This window comes from Danio rerio, chromosome 23 (assembly GCF_052040795.2).
Source record: "Danio rerio strain M-AB ecotype USA chromosome 23, GRCz13ab, whole genome shotgun sequence".
Lineage (NCBI taxonomy): Eukaryota > Metazoa > Chordata > Actinopteri > Cypriniformes > Danionidae > Danio > Danio rerio.
In genome coordinates, this window is record NC_141043.1 from 40,098,759 (window position 1) to 40,118,179 (window position 19,421).

Here is a 19,421-nt window from a genome sequence, read left to right on the forward strand (position 1 = left end):
AATATGACATTTTCAACACCTCTCAGGGACTAATGCTTGCTGCTGAAAAATACTAGCCTGCCGGGCTAAACACAACTCCTGAGGTTTGAAATAGTCGATTTTTCTGCCTCATTGGCATGTTTCTGCTGTAAATGGCGATTGAGCTTGGATGGTTTCATGCATTTATTGAAGAGAATCGCTTGACAAAGAAAACACTGGGGTATATCGACTTCCTGCTTTAACATGCAGGTAAAACCAAGCACAATGTTAGATTTGTTATAATTTCTGGTTTTTGCCTTAACCCTCGCCAAGTCAGATTTGCATGAACTGCCTGCGGGAGCGGGATTCTTTAAAAATCTTTCCATCATCTGTACTGCACTTACAGCCGCTTATTGTATGCAAAGACTTTCAGAGGGCAAAGGATTTTGGGATAAAAACATTACTATTAAGTATCTACTTATAAAAAATCAATAAACTATATATAGATTAATATATTATTGTCATTAATAAATTTAGGATTGGAAAAAATATCTCATAAAAATCATTTTTTGTTTCCGCCAAGTTTCTCACGGACCCCTTAGCACTCTCTTGCTGCCCACCAAGGGTCCGCGGACCCTAGTTTAAAAACCCCTGTTCTAAACCATACCATTTCGTTAAAGTGCAGTGCACTATTCTGTGCTTCTGAAAAGCTGTATTGAAATGCTGCTGCTGCCCTGCAGAGGTCGCATTCATATACATTAAAGCAACCTTCAAGACTGATATGAAATACAATGCATTTTTAAACAATGCATCCTGGGGAGCTGAAATCTAATTGGGTAATCTGGCAAAGGGCAGGCTATATTGACCAAAACAGGGACATTTTCAATAGAGAATAACAGATTGAAACTTTTTTTTTTTTTTAGATAAACAAACATGTTTACTTTGAATGTTTCTTAAATATGTGTTTTAACACTTATAATAAAAATAAGAAGAAATGTTTCTAGAGCAGCAGATCATCATGTAAGAATTATGCCAGGAGGATCATGTGACACTGAAGACTGGAGTAATGCTGCTGAAAATTACGTTTTAAATTGCAGGAATAAATTACATTTAATAATTACATTTAATTTAATAACATTAATTTTTTTTTTTTATTAAGTGAAAGTTATTTTAATATTATTTCAGAATTTCACAGATTTAAATAAAACCAAATAAATACAGGTTTGGTGAGCAGAATAGGCTAAAACAATTTAAAAGCCTTCCTGATCCTAAACATTTGATTGCTAGTGTATTTTCTATTAATACACTAAAATATAAGCCAATATTTGTCATTTAGAGAGCAGAAGTGTAGGCGCCCCCTTGTGTCACTTTTCACGTCTAGCTTTCCCAATTGAATTATGCAAATCTAATCAATTCTTTGCACAGGACTGATTCAATTAAATCAAACCAAATCTTATTACTGACCTGATCGTATTCTGAAGCTCCTGGATACAAAGGCCAGCCCAGGAACAGTTCAGCAATGACACAACCCAGAGACCACATGTCAATGGCCTCACAGAACGGAAGGCCCAGAATGATCTCTGGAGCTCTGCGTCACAACAGACGAATTATAATACAATTATTTCATACCGCAGATTTCCTTTCGTAATATAAAAGACAAAGACGCACATGATGCACGAGTTTGTCTGTTCGTAATTTATCTTATATATTTTCAATTCAGTTTGAAAACACAATTTATAAAAGTATTTTCTAACTTTATTTCGTGTGTATTTATATACTTGATGGTTTATTTATTTTGAAATCTAATATTGACGCCTAAAAATCTGATACCATATATTGGCATGGAAAAAATAATTAAGAGACCAACGTAAGTTGCTCGGGATTCACATTTTATAGTTCTACATTTTTAACTATTCATGACAATTCTTCAAAATTTTGATTAAAAATATGGCCTTTTTTTTTGCATAAATTGACAAAAAAAAAAAGCCATTTATGTAATACTTTGAATAACACAATACCAATGTTTTGACCAGAAATGCAACGATTATAGATTTTGGTTGTACGATTATAGTCTGAGGCAGTGCTTAATTTGTAAATGAATAATTTCCAGAACAAAACATTACCTTACTGACATTCACCACACAATTACAGTTTTCCCGGAACATTACGTCATTAAACGGCGACAGGGCAACTAAAGCATCAAATTTCTGAACGGTCTTTAATTATTTTGTGCTATTATTAACGTTATGGGTCAATCATGGGTAAAAACATGTGACTACAAACATAATTCATAAATCTTATAGAACATCATTCTGAATGCTCACAAAACCAATGAGAATGATTGTAAACGTAGGAAAGATGATTGACTAAAAATATTGTTGAGGGCCAATAGTTAAATGTGACTTTAGCTTTAACTTGTGCATGGTAAAACCATCACACAATCGACAGGCAGGTATTTATTCACCACGCACAAGTTAATGCCATATCAATTAAAATAAATACCCGAATGCAAAACACGAATATCTGACATTTTCTGGAACAGGATCCAGCAAGATCCAGTTAAAATTAAGCACTGGTCTGAGGGATAATAGCGGTTTTACGGTTATAGCGAGTATTATGCATTCATTAATTTTAACACTACTAATTTAGAAAAATCACATTAAAACGTATTTATTGCTGCTCAGTCACCAAATAACACAACACAAAATAATAATAAAAAACAAACAATAGTCTATTTCTCTTGGGACTTAGAATAGGTAAAATTGTAAACATAAGTGATAATTTTACACTGAAAATAACTGACAAAACAATGAATAAATAAATAAACAAATAAACTAACAACAAAAAACCTAATAAATAAATAAAAATTTGAAAAAAAAAATGAATTTGTCTAATGTAAATCTAAGCTACAATAAAGCTAAGCATTTCCTTTTAAAAGAAAACAAATGTAGTCAAAGTCTGCTAAACCTCTGTCTTTTGATCAACCATATCACAAAATTACATAATACAAATTTTCATTTTGTATTTTTCTTTTTGAACCAGAGTAGAAATGTGTATTGTCTGTATATCTGCTCTTGCCATGTGACTCACTATGCGCTCGCGATAGGTGGGTATGCCCGGAAAGCACGTCGCTTCCAATAAGCCACACTCCTCCATTGGAAATAACGCACTTGCACACGCAAAAGACGCGATATGTAAGTAGCCCTTACTATACCGTGCAGAACGAAAGAGGCATCAGTTGATACCCTCAGCCATTGTTAATCTAGTGTGCGTGGGTATTAGCCTCGGTGTACAAGCTCTCTAATAGAAAATATTTGTATTTGCAATTTGGAAAAAAATTATCAAACATTTGTAAAATAAATGAAATGTTTTTACTTACTTTTTATTCAACTGATGCCTAATAAATACAGATAAACTAAGAATTTTGTAGTTCATAGCTGTATAAATCAGTTTTAAATCACATTTACTATTGTCTGCTTCCTGAAAGTAATGCTTTAGCACTTTTATTGGTCAGAATTCATGTAGATTGCAGAATGCATGGATTTAGATGCAAAATGTGCACAAATGTGAATACAGTATACAACCATTTGTCAGCTTCCAGTGTAATTTATTTCAATGTTTTCAAAAAAATGCAACTCACTGTGTTAATTGATTACTTTTTAAACATGTCACATACTAGATTGAGATTGAATCAATAAGTCAAATTGTTCTCTGATATCTACATAGTAGGAACATGGCTTAGGTAAGTTTCTTCATTCATTATCCTTTGGCTTAGTCCTTTTATTCATCAGGGGTCGCCACAGCGGAATGAACCACCAACTTATACAGCATATGTTTTACATAGCGGACCCAGTATTGGGAAACACCCATATACACTCATTCACCTACATACACTACGGCCAATTTAGTTTATTCAATTTACCTGCAGCGCATATCAATAGACTGTGGGAGAAACTGGAACACTCGGAGGAAACCCACGCCAACACGGGGAGAACATGCATGACTAGCTTAGGTAAGTAAAATGAAATGATGAATGAAATGCACAATGTAAGAAGAAAAATGAAATGGTTTTACATGCTTACTTTAAGATACCCCTAAAAATCAGAAGGTCTTTATTGACCATATTTGGAAGGGTCATGAATATTAATGGGTTCAGCTCTGATGCAGTGTGCATAATAATCATCATGTGTGCGACATATCAGCTTTGTTATGGCTGTTGATCTCCTGACGATAGGGTGGATGACATAGAATGTGACCTAATGCAGCGGTTCCCAACAGGGGGGGGTCCTGGCCCACAAGGGGGCCTCAGCGAGCTTTGTGGGGGGTCGCGTCATGTCTAAAAAATTTCTTAGCAGTGGACAATTGGGAGAATGATCATGTTGCCTTAGTTCATTTTATCCCATAGCTCAGTGGTCCTCAACCATCGGTCCATGGATCAATTGGTACCGAGTTGCACAAGAAATCATTAATTATTTATGTTTTATTATTATTTGAGTCTGAACGATCTTTTATTTTGAAAATTCTTTTATATTGAAAAATGACTGTATTCTCACGCTTACATTTTGGTCACTTTAGTGCCCAAATTTAAACTAAAAGCAGCAAAATAAGTAAGAAACAGACATCTTTGGAAAGTTTCTTTGGGCCAAGGGTAAAAGGCCAAGTGAAGGAACTGCCAAGGAATGGATCCGCAACCCATGTGTCAACAAATCAGGTGAATCCAGCATGTCAGTGCAAGAACATCAACTGATGGAGATCACAAATGATGGTGGCCTTTTAGTGGTTGTTCGTATATTGCGTATTTCTTGAGTTTTTAAGTTTGTGGTGTCCAATGGAGGTGTGACGCGCCGTGACGCGCTCGCACCAATGAAGCCCGGGCCGCAAACGCAACGCAAGTCACGTGACAAGAAGCTTCAGATTGTATGAAATATTCACATTTTGGTAAGATTTGTTTTCTCAGACAAACACAGAACACATCAACGCCTGGCAGCAGTCCTCACACTACTTGATAGAGCATAACAAATAACAGCACATATGCTGCATATTACAACATATTAAGCACATATTAAATTGTAAAAGCCTATATTGTTTTTTCCCTTATACAGCAGTGTGAATATGAGTATTTTTGTTATTGAGTTTCAAATAGGGCCAATTTAAATGCCAAAGGCTTATGTTTTTCAGTTACAAATGGCCTACTGATGTTTTGCTTTATATTTTACATTAGGCTGTCATTTGTGCATAAACATATCTAGATATAGTAATAAACATACTCTTTGTTTGAAAACAACATTTTTTATCATCATTACTGCAAACTTTTATGAGCGGTAAGATCATTAAATGTGGAGGGGGGCCTCACAATATTTTTTTTTAATTTGTAATATTTCACTTTTAAAAGTAGATTTACCCAGCACTGTCAGTTTCCTTTCAACATCAAATATCCTTACCGGTAATATCTAGACTGCAGGTAAGTTGAGCACACGGCCTTAGAGACGTGACTGGCAGAACCGAAGTCGATGACCTTGACCCTGTAGGGCTGTCTGATGGGGTCCACCAGCATGATGTTCTCAGGCTTTAGGTCAGCGTGGATAAGCCCCAGACTCTTGAGTTTCATCAAGGCTGTCGATACCTGCTGCAGAACCGGCCGGATGCACTTGAGGAGCAGCGGGCTGAACTTACTGTGCTTGAGGAAGTCGTAGAGGTTCTGCTCAAGCATCTCGAACACCAGACACGTGTGGTTCTTGTGCTGGAAACACTCGTAGGAGCGCACAAAGTTGAACTCGTCTGCATTCTCTGTGCTGAGACGGCTGAGGATGCTCACCTGCGAAAATAAGATGACATGGAGTTCATTAGGTTTTAAGCATAGACATCTACATTAGATGTCGCCTACACTGTTGTTGTCTATTGGAAGAAATGCTTCAATAGAGCTGCCATTTTAGTACAGGGTAGAGCTCCTTTAAAATGAATGTGGAACCAATGTGTAGAGGAAGAATGGCCATCCAGAGCCAGATATATATACACATACATTTATCTATGATCAGGAGTTTTCTCGTTTGTACATCGATAGATAAGTGACGGCACGGGCATTGCCGACAAAAAGCATATGTTTGTGTGTATGGAAATGTATTATCTCCCTCCCTTTTAAAACTGATCTAATCCATGTCATGACACACGCCCTCTCTCCTGCTTTCACTTTTCATTCAAATGGAGAGAGCAATTCGTTTGTGAATGTAACTCTGTTATGAACGACTCGTTCACTTAGCACCGCAGCATTGTTGTCATATTTCATCAACATTTTTTGCTTATTTCATTCAACAAAACTATCATAAGCTTAGTATTTAGTGCGAGTTAGTGCAACTTTGCCTTATGGTCAGTGCAGTAAGAGACTGTATTATCATCAATAACGTTATTTGTTTAGCACAAAAGTTCATAAGATACAAAAAACTAAATCTTACCTATGAAATGTTCTGCCTTTGTGCTTTGTTTTCTCGTTACCTGGTCAACATGGCTGGGTTCACATCAAACACAGAAGAAATAAATGAGGCAAATTTCTGATGTTTATGCCAAACGCAAGGCATGTTCCTCATTGTTCATTCACGCAATAGTAATGCGCATCTGTTCGCACTTTGCATTGACTTGTATGCAATTTACCCACAATAATACTAAATTCCCAGTTTGTTGTGAACCTAGTATAAAAGTGTTATCATCTCCACCTGTTGGTTTAGCGTAACTATAACATGCATCTTAGTGAGCTTTTGCATTGTCATGTCAATAGAGGTTTTTTAAATACGAAGGCATGGAAAATGTACGTGTGGACTTGATCTGAAATTACACATTTCCTACACTAGTTAACAGCTCACCTCTATCTGACCCTGGCGCGCATACGAAGGATGATTCTTGAGGATCTTAATGGCCACGATCTCATTGGTTCCCCGCTTCCAGCATTTGGCGACCTGTCCGAAAGTTCCCCGGCCAAGGAACTCCAGGACCTCGTAGCTGTTGGAGACGGAGCAGAGGATCTCGTGCTGCACCAGCTGGTAGTCGCCCTCGCTGTGGGAGTTGCTGCTTTTGGTGGTGGACGTGGAATGAGCGATGGACTGAGCCGTGGCGTTTCCTCCACCTCCGGCTACGCGGTTGGGGAGCACAGGCGCTGAAAGCTCTTCCAAAATCTGCACGCTGTCACTACTGTCCACCTCCTCGCTCTTCCGCTTCAGACTGGCCCGTTTCTGATAGCCCTCGCAAGTCAGAGAATTAGATCTCGCATCTTTTCCGCGGTGGCTGGATGTGGATGATGATGAGGAGGATGATGAAGGCTCCGGGCCACTGCCGGTGCTGTCCGCCGCGCGGACCACCGTCTGCTCCCTCGATGCTCCGGGTGGAGGAAACACCAGGCTGGAGGAGTTGTAGCTGGGGTTGAATCCAGATGTGGAAGGAGAGGAACCGTTGGTTTGGCTGGGGCTGTGCTGGTAGTAGCTGCTCTCGCCTGATTGGTTGCTCACGTTCCATGCATGGTTTTCCACCTTCAGTTTCTTGGAGCGGGATATGCCGCTGGAGGACACGGAGGGAGAGGAAAAGGCTTGCATTTGTGTGGACATGCCTGGAAAAGAGAAATATTTTATATTAGTTACTTCACTATTAGTTACTAGGTAATTAGTTAAAGTTGTCAGTAATTGATAAACCTATGGTAACTAATAACCTTCCCTTTTCTGAGGTTGATTGCAAAAATGTGCCTTTTTTTTGGTGGTTGCAATTCCCCATAATTCATTGTTAATTTTAAGCCAATTTTAATGGGTTGTTTTGTTTCAATTTCTTAGTTTCCTCAACCATTGCAGAGCCTGGGGGACCAAATAAGTATGGGGACAGATTAGACTCAATAATAATTCACGCAAAAGACACGATGTACACATGCGTAGCCAAATTCACGTGCATAAAACTAAATTCACGTGCGTAAAATATTTATTCATATTCACAAAAAAATTTCACGTGCACAAAATAAAAATACATTTTCATAAAATACGCTTCCCAAATGCAAAACACTATTTGCAAATGTATAAGAGTGTACAAAAAGTTTTGAATGTTTAAAACTTGCGAGTTGATCCTGAATGAGAATGTGCAAATCCTCTTTCACGTACGACTCCCCCTGGATACGTGTGTGTGTATTTTTGAGACTTTCCTGCCAGAGTCAGGGCTACTCGTACCTTTCAGCCAATCAGAGGAGAGCTGTATTCAATAAAACCAACTCTGCGCTTCTTTTGCGCAGACTGTTCCTCTCCAGCATGGCGAACGGAGAAAGCAGCAGTCGCAGTCACACTTTTTTATTTATTTATTTATTTATTTGACCATATCCTTACTCTTTTTATCTATTATTTTGCCGCAGCTCCGCTCTTCTTATTTATTGTCTCGAAGCCCCATGAGCAAAATGTATCCTGCAGAATAATGTTGAAGATTAAGTATCATTCCGGCCACACCAGTATTGCAGCACCATTGTGGTCCAGTGGTCAGCATGCTGGGTTACCATACCCTTAGACCCCTGTTCGATTTTCACCTGAGTTAATAACTTTTTTTTTCCATTTTTATTGTTAAGACATATAAAACTAAGGTTGTTGAACATTTGAAGTTTTAAAGCAGCTGTTTTCTTGAAAAAGACGTGATAGTGTCATTAGAAACTGAATGAAACTGAAAAAAAAAGATATTTACTCAGGTGAGGATCTTTATTTTTTTTTTCATTTGGACCCCCACAGTCCAAAGACGTGTATTACAGGTGAATTGAGTAGGCTAAATTGTCCGTAGTGTATAAGTGTGTGTGTGAATGTGTGTGTGGATGTTTCCCAGACATGGGTTGCGGCTGGAAGGGCATCCGCTGCGTGAAAACTTGCTGGATAAGTTGGTGGTTCATTCCACTGTGGCGACCCCGAATTAATAAAGGAACTAAGCCGACAAGAAAATGAATGAATGAATTTGGTTTTATGCACGTGAATTTGGCTACGCATGTGTACATCGTGTCTTTTGCGTGAATTTCTTTTGAGACTAATCTAATTCCATAAATAAGTGCTCCAGCTTGGCCACCCCTGGTCCCAATGTGCACCTGTAGAAAAAGCTCCTGTGAAACAATAATTATTATAAAAAGTGAAACACAATTAAACTTAAACTGAATTAAGGTTTCATTAGTGGATGTATTTACTAACATGAACTAATACTTGTACAGTATTTATTAAAGGTGCAGTAGGTGATTGTCTTCAGAAAGATTTTTTGTTGTGCTGGTTGAAAGTCTCTTCACATTCCAATAGTAATGATTAAAGTAAATGATCTAAATGTATTTATATGTATTTTTATATTTTGGGCATAAAAACAAAAAAAATGTTCATCCAATTAAATAGAGTCGGGCTGACATCTCTAATAATTCCGATAAGTAGCAGAATCTGTCTGTCAGCAAATGCAGATTTGAACAACTGCGCAGCCGTTTGTACGCAGCTCTGCCGACCGCCGCGCGTTCACGAGAGCGTGATCGGTAAAAACCTGCTGAATCAAAACTTTTTAAAAACCTGAAACAATATTGGAGTTACCTTTGCATGCCGGAGAAAGGATGACACTATGGCTGAAGGATTTCTCTTAGACAGGTAATGTTCTGTTTAAAACTGTTTTAGCTTCATGCAAAGCTGATGTAATGTTACATGTTGTTACAAATGGGTTATTTCTTCACAGAAGTGTTGTTCAGCCACTAAAATCTTCCGATGAAAGATTGATAAGACTATTTTTAGTTTCATAAGGGACCTTTTACAGCATCGATAATGTAGATTTTAATTAGTTTAACAACAAAACACAAGTAAATACCGCTATTCTGCCTAGTCTCTCCCTATATTGTTTACCATGCAGCTCTAAATATTCGCTCTGAAATAGCATGTCAGTTTGGCTTGCACGCCGCCAGACAAGCACTAGTTGCTTTTAACACATGAGAGAGGGTTCTTTTGCTGTGCTCGTGTTTAAGGAGGCGTGGATCTAGACGGCAGGGGAGGGACTGTGTTTCAGAGATTTATGCTAAGCTGTTAGCATTGTGGAAGATCACCTACTGCACCTTTAATCATAGTTTAATCATACATTTATTAATGTATTATTAAAATCCAAATTTGTAGTTGTTAACATTAAATTCTGCACTTTGAGTTAACATGAGCTAACAACGCAGGATTTTATTCTCATCAACTAATAATAATATAATATTGCAATAAATCTACTGTTCATTGTTTGTTCGTGTTAGTTAATGCATAAACAACCTTATTGTAAAGAATTACCACTATTTTATTGAAAATGTTTTACGTGAAGAATTACCAAACCAATTCAAAATGAACATTTGAGTCTTTTTGTCCACTCTTTATTCTTTATTCGTAACGATCTTTAAAGGTTCACAAAACCCTTGAGTACTTTTTTTGAGATTTTAACAGATTTGTGTGTGTTGAGCATCAGTTAACACAGTTAGTTTTGTCAGCTAATTTTAGCTTGTGGGTTTAAAATGATTTTTGGGGCGGGATCAAAATCAGCAACGTAGCACAAAACTGCAAGTGCAAAGATGACGTGTCGGTTTCTCATTATTATTCATAGCGGTGTTTTCTTATCCTATGAGAAGAGCCTGCTGCTTAATTATTCATGACTGCGCGTGCTTTCTGGAGGCAAGGCAGACCTGCCAGTGCCAAGCTGTGAGACACTGACCCACGGCACTTAATATTTAGTTGTTCATGAAGGGTCGTATGTGTTTGTTTCCCTGATCCACAGGGTTTGTTGCATGTTTTTCCCCGCGATGCTGTCAGGGCCGATACAGCAAAGCTGTTTGTGTGCAGCAAGCATTTTGGTCGAGAGAGCAGTACAAAAATTGGAGAATGGCGGACATTGTCTTTTATCAGGAGTTCATTCACATTTAGACACATCGATGTGCTGCTTTGTTTGCCTAAAGCCTGGTTTATACTCGATGCGTCTGCTGTATTTGCCTAAATCCTCTAGATTACCAACAGGGCTAATGGTTAAAATAGACAGGGCAAGAGACCTGCTGCACTGAGTCTGCATTCAGACCTATGATTCAGATACTGTCATTGTTATTTGCTTTGAAGATTTCTTTTGTCCACACATTACTGACATTTACGTTGTCTCCTACATTAATTGATGCAACTTCATTGTAAAGTTTCATCTGTCTGTCTGTCTAACCATCAGCAATGCACAAATATAGTTTTTTTTTGCAAATCGGCCGATACTGATATTAGGGCTGGGCCGATAATATTATATCGAATCATGATAAAAATTATGTTGATAACAATGAAGCTCAATGTGCATCAATGGGAATCTACAAGTTTGTTGATATTAGAGATTTCGGCCACCAAAAATGTATCGAACGAAAACATGTTAGGCCATTTAAATGGACCCTTTAATTTTTGTGGCTTCAGTCATTGTTGAGGTACAGCCATGTCACCCTGCAGCCCAAGACCGTTGAAGCTAAGCAGGGCTGAGCCTGGTCAGTACCTGGATGGGAGACCACTAGGGAACACTAGGTTGCTGTTGGAAGTGGTGTTAGCGAGGCCAGCAGGGGGCGCTCAACCTGTGGTCTGTGTGAGTCCTAATGCCCCAGTAAAAGTGAAGGGGACACCACACTGTCAATGGGCGCCGTCTTTCGGATGAGACGTTAAACCGAGGTCCTGACTCTCTGTGGTCATTAAAAATACCATGGCACTTCTCGTGAAAAAGCAGGGGTGTAACCCCGGTGTCCTGGCCAAAGTCCCTCTATCGGCCCCTACGATCATGGCCTCCCAATCATCCCCATCCATCGAATTGGCTCTATCACTGTCTCTCTTCTCCACCAATAGCTGGTGTGTGGTGAGCGCACTGGCGCCGTTGTCCTGTGGCTGCCGTCGCATCATCCAAGTGGATGCTGCACACTGGTGCTGGTGTGGAGAGACCCCCCTTATGATCGTGAAGCGCTTTGGGTGTATGGCCATACACAATAAATGCGCTATATAAATACACATTGCATTACATTACATTGAGGTACTCTTTTAAATCTGGAAGCTTTAACAACTGATATTAAACTATATATCTTTATATGGTAAATAATTATCGAGAATGCATTTTTGCCATATCGGCTAACTGATGCTGTTTTTTTTAAAAGCTAGAAATTTGAAATTAAACCAATCAAACACGCTATATTTTATCATTGATAAAATCTTGTTGGTATTTACTTTGAATATTTCTATTGTCCACTTGAATTTGTCTGCCAAATGAATGAATGTAAATATTACAACACTTTAACAATTTAATAATTGTTTCCAAAAACTACTCAGATAGTATGATTCTAAAGCATATTTTAGACAACAAAGTGTAGAATTGACAGTCTGCATTAATTCATTTCTTTGCCTAGCGGGTTCCACACAGGCTTCTGCATCTTGCTTATATACCCTATGAACAGCAGCTACGCTAATTATTCTCTTTATTCTCTATTTTCACCTGGGGATACTCATCCCGAGGTCCTCAGATTATGCGGAGTCACTGATTGGATCCAAGACCAGCGACGTGATGATCCCAAGGATTCCATATCCGGGACCAGGCCATATCCTGAGCTGCTGCTGCGCTGATGGTCGTGGGGAGTGGAGAACATGAGTCTGATTCCAGCGACGTCCCAGGGACAGACGAGTCTTCGCTGAGGCCATCTTCCAGCCTCAACCACGGCGAATGAAGCTCTGCACAAGACTTTTGGCCAGCGGAGAAATTAAAATGGTCGTGCCCAACTGAGTCTGGTTCCCTCAAGGTTTTTTTTCTTCACTCCCATCAGGTGAAGTTTTTTTTCCCTCTCCGCTGTCGCCACTGCCTCGCATTGTTCAGGATTGGTAGAGCTACGCATCGATGAATTGGCTCTTCAGTGTTTGAACTCTCAGTAATGATTAAATCACACTGAACTGAGCTAAACTGAACTGAACTGAACTTAAACACTAAAACCTGAACCACACTGTTCTAGTTACTATGACCATTTTTGTGAAGCTGCTTTGACACAATCTACATTGTAAAAGTGCTATACAAATAAAGCTGAATTGAATTGAATTGAATTGAATTGACACATTGACGACAGAATTTCAGAGATTTTCATTTTTCTAAACATAATAAAATGCTTTCCATGAGGTTCATAAAACAGAAAAGAAGTTTTCTGAGGTGCATATAAACTTTACATTCTTTTGCTTTTACCTAGAAAATCTGATAAAAATCAGTCAACGGGCTTTCATCAACCTAGGATGTCAGGAAAGGCCTCATTCAAAAAAAAAACATTCCGGCCACTTTATTAGGTACACCTGTCCAACTGGTAACACAAATGTCTAATCAGCCAATCATATTGGCAGCAACTCAATGCATTTAGGCATGTAGATAAGGTCAAGATGTTCTGCTTAACTGTTCAGGCTGCTGCTGGTGGTGTAATAGTGTGGGGGATATTTTCTTGGCACACTTTGGACCCATTAGTACCAACTGAGCATCATGTCAACACAACAGCCTGCCTAAGTATTGTTGCTGACCATGTCCATCCCTTTATGACCACAGTGTACCCATCTTCTGATGGCTTCTTCCAGCAAGATAACGTACCATGTTATAGAGTGCAAATTATCTCAGACTAGTTTCTTGAACGTGATAGTGAGTTCCCTGTAAATGGCCTCCACAGTCACAAGATTCCCAATCCAATAGAGCACCTTTGCGATGAGGTGAAACAGGAGATTTGCATCGTGGATGTGAAGCCGACAAATCAATATGAAGCAAAATCTCTGAGGAACATTTCCAGTACCTTGTTGAATCTATGCCACAAGGGATTAAGGCAGTTCTAACCTAATAAAGTGGCCTGTGAGTGTGTATTACTGCATGATGTAAACATTGCCAATAAAAATCCAATTAATTCATAGAGATTCTTACCTACAACCACTTTAAATTATATTTCCCTATTGCACTTTTACCTATATGTTTGTACTTGGGGCAGCACGGTGGCCCAGTGGATAGCACAATCGCCTCACAGAAAGAAGATCGCTTGTTCGAGCCTCGGCTGGGTCAGTTGGCGTTTTTTTTTTATTGGACTTTGTATGTTCTCCCCGTGCTCTTGTTTCCCCCACAAGTCCAAAGACATGTGCTACAGGTGAATTGGGTAAGCTAAATTGGCTGTAGTGTATGAGTGTAAATGAGTGTGTATGGATGTTTTCCAGTGATGGGTTGCAGCTGTAAGGGCATCTGCTGCGTAAAAAACATATTCTGGATAAGTTGGCAGTTCATTCCGCTGTGGCAACCCCAGATTAATAAAGGGAATAAGCCAAATAAAATTGACTTTACTTAAGTCTATTCATTTTTAGTCCAAGAAAAATAAGACAGAAATGAAAACAAACTTCTGACTGTAAGGATGGCAATATTGGTGCATTTCTGAATCCCAGATACAAAAACAGGTATAAAGTTAGACCATTTCAATGTATTTCATAACCGTAACAAGAGGCAATTCAATCATAACTTAATGTTAAAACAGCTATCATAGCATTATTTATTAATATATGTGGGGTTTCTTGGATTCTCGGAAGATATGGAAATTAAAAATGTAAAACAGGACATAAGCTGGGACCATTGTTTTTGTTTACATCCCTCAAAATGGTCCATAAAACAGACGCCCGTTGCCATAGCAACCGCTCTAGCTAGGTGATTCCAGAGCCAGGGTGGTTGCAATAGAAATGGCTGTACCCAGTCAGTAGGCAGAGGCTGCCATGGCAACGGTTGCTACAGTGTGAGGATACAAAAAGAGGACCAACACGACAAAGGTATCACAAACAAACTATTCATCTTCCAATGTGACTGTCAAACATGTACAAACATGCGCTGGTCTAACGAGTCAACAAATACTGCGACTGTCGGGTCAGACAGTTCGCTGGCTGCGGAAATACAGCCTGACGTGCTGTGATTGTGCATGCAAAACGCTTCATAAAGCCTCACATTTACCGTTTTCATGCAATGCAATGTTTAGCAGCTCACCTGCTGCGTGTTGGATTCCTCAGCTTGACATTTGATCCTCATCTTTGATATTAGGCCTCATTGTTTCTTCTTTTTTTTCTTAAAAACGTTCCTCTGTAAAAAAAAAATGTCGCTTTACTTAAGATAACGATCTCGCAGGTGTCTAGTAATATTAGACACAGTCCAACGCGGTGTGAGCATCATCGTTGCACATTAACATTCTGCAAGGACAGCGAACAGAAATATGAGTGAGACCTGGAGAGGAATGTAGGACATCAAAAGGGGACCATTTCCTGGGTGTGAGGTCGAGCGCTCATTGGCCAGACGCGGGTCACGTGACGCGTAAATCTGACTGTTTTGAGTCACGGAGCTGCGACACAGTTTATGTGAACGTTACTTTCGCCTACTCTGATTTAGTAGACATTTTACATTAAGAAATGCTAATATATTAAGTGAAACATTTACAGCGTTTCTATTGGAAAAGCACATTTTTATACAATTTATATTAAGGTTTTTGTACTTTATCGTGTCTGGATTAACAGGAAAATGATGGAAGCGCTTCTACCTGCATACGTTTTCATGTCACACGTGATGCGCGTTTAAAATAATAATAATCTATTTATTTGTCTGTCTATCTATCATAACATTTAGTAAATGTACACTATCTGACAAAAGTCTTGTCTCATTTCCCAGTTGTAAGAGCAACAAATAATAACTTGACTTCTAGTTGATAATTTGGAAAAGTGGCAGAAGATGTATTTTTCAGATGAATCATCTGTTAAACTGCATCCCAATCATCACAAATACTGATTCTTAGAGAAATCAGTCAAGTTTAGTGAAGGAAAAATCATGGTTTGGGGTTTCATTAAGTATGGGGGAGTGTGAGAGGCAACATCATGGGCAACTGCCCATTACATTTTAAAGCACAGGAGAGGGCAAAGTCTTCAGCTGTATAGCGCTCCTTCCCATACTTCAGCCTCCACATCAAAGTTCCTGAAAGCAAAGAAGGTCAAGGTGCTCCAGGATTGCCCAAAACCAGTCACCGGATATGAACATTGAGCATGTCTGGGGTAAGATGCAGGAGACATTGAAGATGAATCCAAAGAGTCTTGATGAACTCTGAGAGTCCTGCAAGAACGCTTTCTTTGCCATTCCAGATGACTTTATTAATAAGTTATTTGAAACATTGCAGAGATGTATGGCTGCAGTCCTCCAAGCTCATGGGAGTCATATACATTATTATTTATTTTCCCACTGCACCATGAATATATTATACACTGAACATTATTTCTGTTAAGTGACAAGATTTTGTCTAAGCAAAGCCAAAGCTTACTGTCCTAATTAAATAATTAAAAATCAAGAAATTATCTTATTTTATTTTGGTAAAATAAGCGTAATCTAGAGGCCTTTGCCTTTCATATAAGCCACTTCTGATACCAAATGATCAACTAAATGTCAGGTTATTATTCGTTGTTCCTAAAACTTGGATAGGCGACAAGAATTTTGTCTGGTAGTGTAAATGTTCATATTTTTTTACAAAATAAAATCTATAAAATTAGGGGAGACATTCATAATTACACAAAATATTTATAAATGTATTGTATGGCCTCCTTGGTATGTATATGTTATACTTAAAAATGTATTTAATCTGTATACAATTTTGGTGTCCGTTTCAAATAAAATGTATATTCATAAAACTTAAATTCCACAACATGTTTAATAAAACAAGTGTTCCTGCTTCTAAAATCCAGCAGTTGAAAAAATAGAGGCAAAGTAAAGATTCTGACAAATAATTCATATTTTTATTGTTGCAAAATGATCCTTAAGGAGCATGATGAATTGATGTTTTCTTTTTATATTATTTAACTAATTTCTAATAACTGATTTATTTTATCTTTGCCATGATGACATTAAATAATATTTTACTAGACATTTTTCAAGACACTTCTATACAGCTTAAAGTGACATTTAAAGGCTTAAATAGCTTAATTAGGCAGATTTGGGTAATTAGGCAAGTTATAACAATGATTTGTTCTGTAGAATATTGAAAAAATTGCTTCAAGGGGCTAATAATATAGACCTTAAAAAGGTTTTTTTTTAAATTTAAAACTGCTTTTATTCATGCCAAAATAGAACAAATAAGAAAAAATATTATCAGACATACTGTGAAAATTTCCTTGCGCTGTTAAACATAATTTGGAAAAAAATTAAAAAAGAAAAAACAAATAAAAGGGGGCCAATAATTCTAACTTCAACTGTAGATATACACACAAAACTAAAGGGGCCAAAAAACAAACTAGATTGAGGGCTGTGAGCCAAAGTTAAATATACCAAATTAAAAGTGTCATGGGTAATTTCCTAAATATTGTGCTATTATTTCAGTATTATTTTTTTTTACATTTTATACTAAACTTATCATAGTAAAAACATAATTCCATTTATAACACAATGGAGCTGAATGCTGAATACACTCATCGAGCTGCTCCTGCCTTTGCCTTAATTTGCTCACTGATGTCTTGTGCATTGTCCTCTTTCAGTCAAGTTTACAGACAGAAAGTTTACAGATTTACATTTTAAAGTCTGAATCATTTACAACATTTAAATGAAACAATTCATTTTAGTTGTTTTTTTTGTAGCTCCTCAGTTAAACAAAGAAACAAAAGGTTATGTTAAATTCGAAATGACGATCTCTGTCAAAGGCATTCACCTTAAACAACTTCCTATCATTCTCCCACTCATTTCAGATATGATGCGAACCAAATCAAAGGTTACCATGGGTCAGCTTTGGCCCGCGGGCCCTACTTTGAGCACCTCTGATATACACACACACACACACACACAAATATTAAAACAAAACATTGAACTTTCCTGCATTAAACAACTGTCACTGCGTCATTGACTTTCCAAATGCATCATCAACAAAAAGTCTGAGATGAATCACACACATTCTTTAACAGAATATTATTTATTCAAAATGTAAACACAACATGACTACCTCTGATTACACGTCCTTCTAAAGAAAAGGATATCGATCAACAGTGTTCATGGAGGTGCTGAAAAAGATACGACTGCTAGTATCCGGGACATCAGAACAGTTGAATTGAAGGGGGAAACCAGAACAAACTGGCACAATGAGAGTAAAAATTCACTCAGAGTCAAAACCAGCAGCCAGCGACACAACCGTTCTGACCCAGAAAGAGATGTCTTGGGGTGCATTCGGATCTCCGCGAACTAGACTTTGACTTCAAAGTCTTTGTTGTGAATAAATTGTGCAGCTCAAAGTACTTGTCCTAACGAACACAACCAGAGATCTTACAGTACAACAGGAATCGTAAGAACTGAATGCATATCTGCCCACCTATGTTCTTAATAAGAATTTCAATTTATTAAAGAATTATTGCATAAATCACAACCCTCGGAAACAAAAAGAAGTGCTGTGTATCGTGAAAGCCAAGTAGTGCTGCTGACAATCCTACATATTGCACGAAAAGACAATTTATAGTGTTACATGGCCGAAAAAACGAAAAAGAATGAGTTCATATGCTTTTCTTCTGACCAACAGTGACCTGCTCTGAAAGAAAGTTAATGTACACTTGGAGCGCCGCATCACAGACAAACAAAAGACAAATAATTCATTTCACACTGCTGCTTTCCTGGCCTAATAGCTTGTTACGGCTGGCGTAGCGCAAGCGAGCACAAATGCATTTAAGAGGAAATTTTCCATCGGTAAAGCACGTTTACAGTCGAGCCAAGTCCAGGAAATAAAATACTCTGGGATTATCGTCACAGCAATAAATGATGTGACAAACATCAGCATCTTTTCTTGTTTGTTTTTGTCTCTAAGGAATGATTGGACTATTTTCCTCTTGCAATCTTTTGCATAAAAACTCTGTATCCAGATTTTAAAATCCTAAAGATCAACCAGAAACTGAAGCCAATCAACAAACGCTAATTCGGGCTCAAAAAAAAAAAAAAAAAAAAAACAAACAAAACTAAACAAAAGATAAAACAAAAGAAAACAAAAGGCAAAACAAGACTAAACAAATACAACAAAAGAGAGCAAAACCATAAAACAAAACAAATAAACAACAACAAATACAAATATATAACAAAACTAAAGAAAAAACAAAACACTAATCAAAACAAAAAACAACACAACAAATAAAAAACAAAGACAAAACAAACAAAAGATAAATCAAAACATGACAAAACAATCAGAACAAAAGAAAACAAACCAAAAAACAAAATGAACAAAAAACCAAAAGAAAACAAACAAATAAACAAAACAAAAAAACAAATCAAAACACAAAACAATTGATAAAACAAGAACAAAAACACAAAACAAGACAAAACAAATAGAACAAGAAAATAAGTCATAAAACAAAACAAATCATAATAAAACAAGACAAAAACAAAACAAGACAAAACACAAACAAAACAAACAGAACAAACCATAAAAGAAAAGAAAGTAAATA

General features: G+C 37.7%; 1 protein-coding gene across 26 annotated transcripts in view; it reads right to left on the bottom strand.

Moving 5' to 3' along the window:
* hipk1a (homeodomain interacting protein kinase 1a) overlaps nt 1-15,245 on the bottom strand; it is a 53,810-nt gene extending 38,565 nt beyond the window's left edge. For 16 of the 26 annotated variants that reach the window (XR_015522952.1, XM_087306141.1, XM_087306135.1 and 13 more), the window contains exons 1-4: nt 14,968-15,223; nt 6,813-7,549; nt 5,400-5,773; nt 1,423-1,546 (exon numbers count right to left, since the gene is read on the bottom strand). Coding sequence is in view for 25 of the 26 variants with exons in the window: in XM_087306141.1 (XP_087162267.1) it covers nt 1,423-1,546; nt 5,400-5,773; nt 6,813-7,547 (1,233 nt within the window). In the remaining variant the exon portion in view is untranslated. 26 annotated transcript variants of the gene reach the window in all.
* Between the last annotated feature and the right edge of the window lie 4,176 nt (nt 15,246-19,421).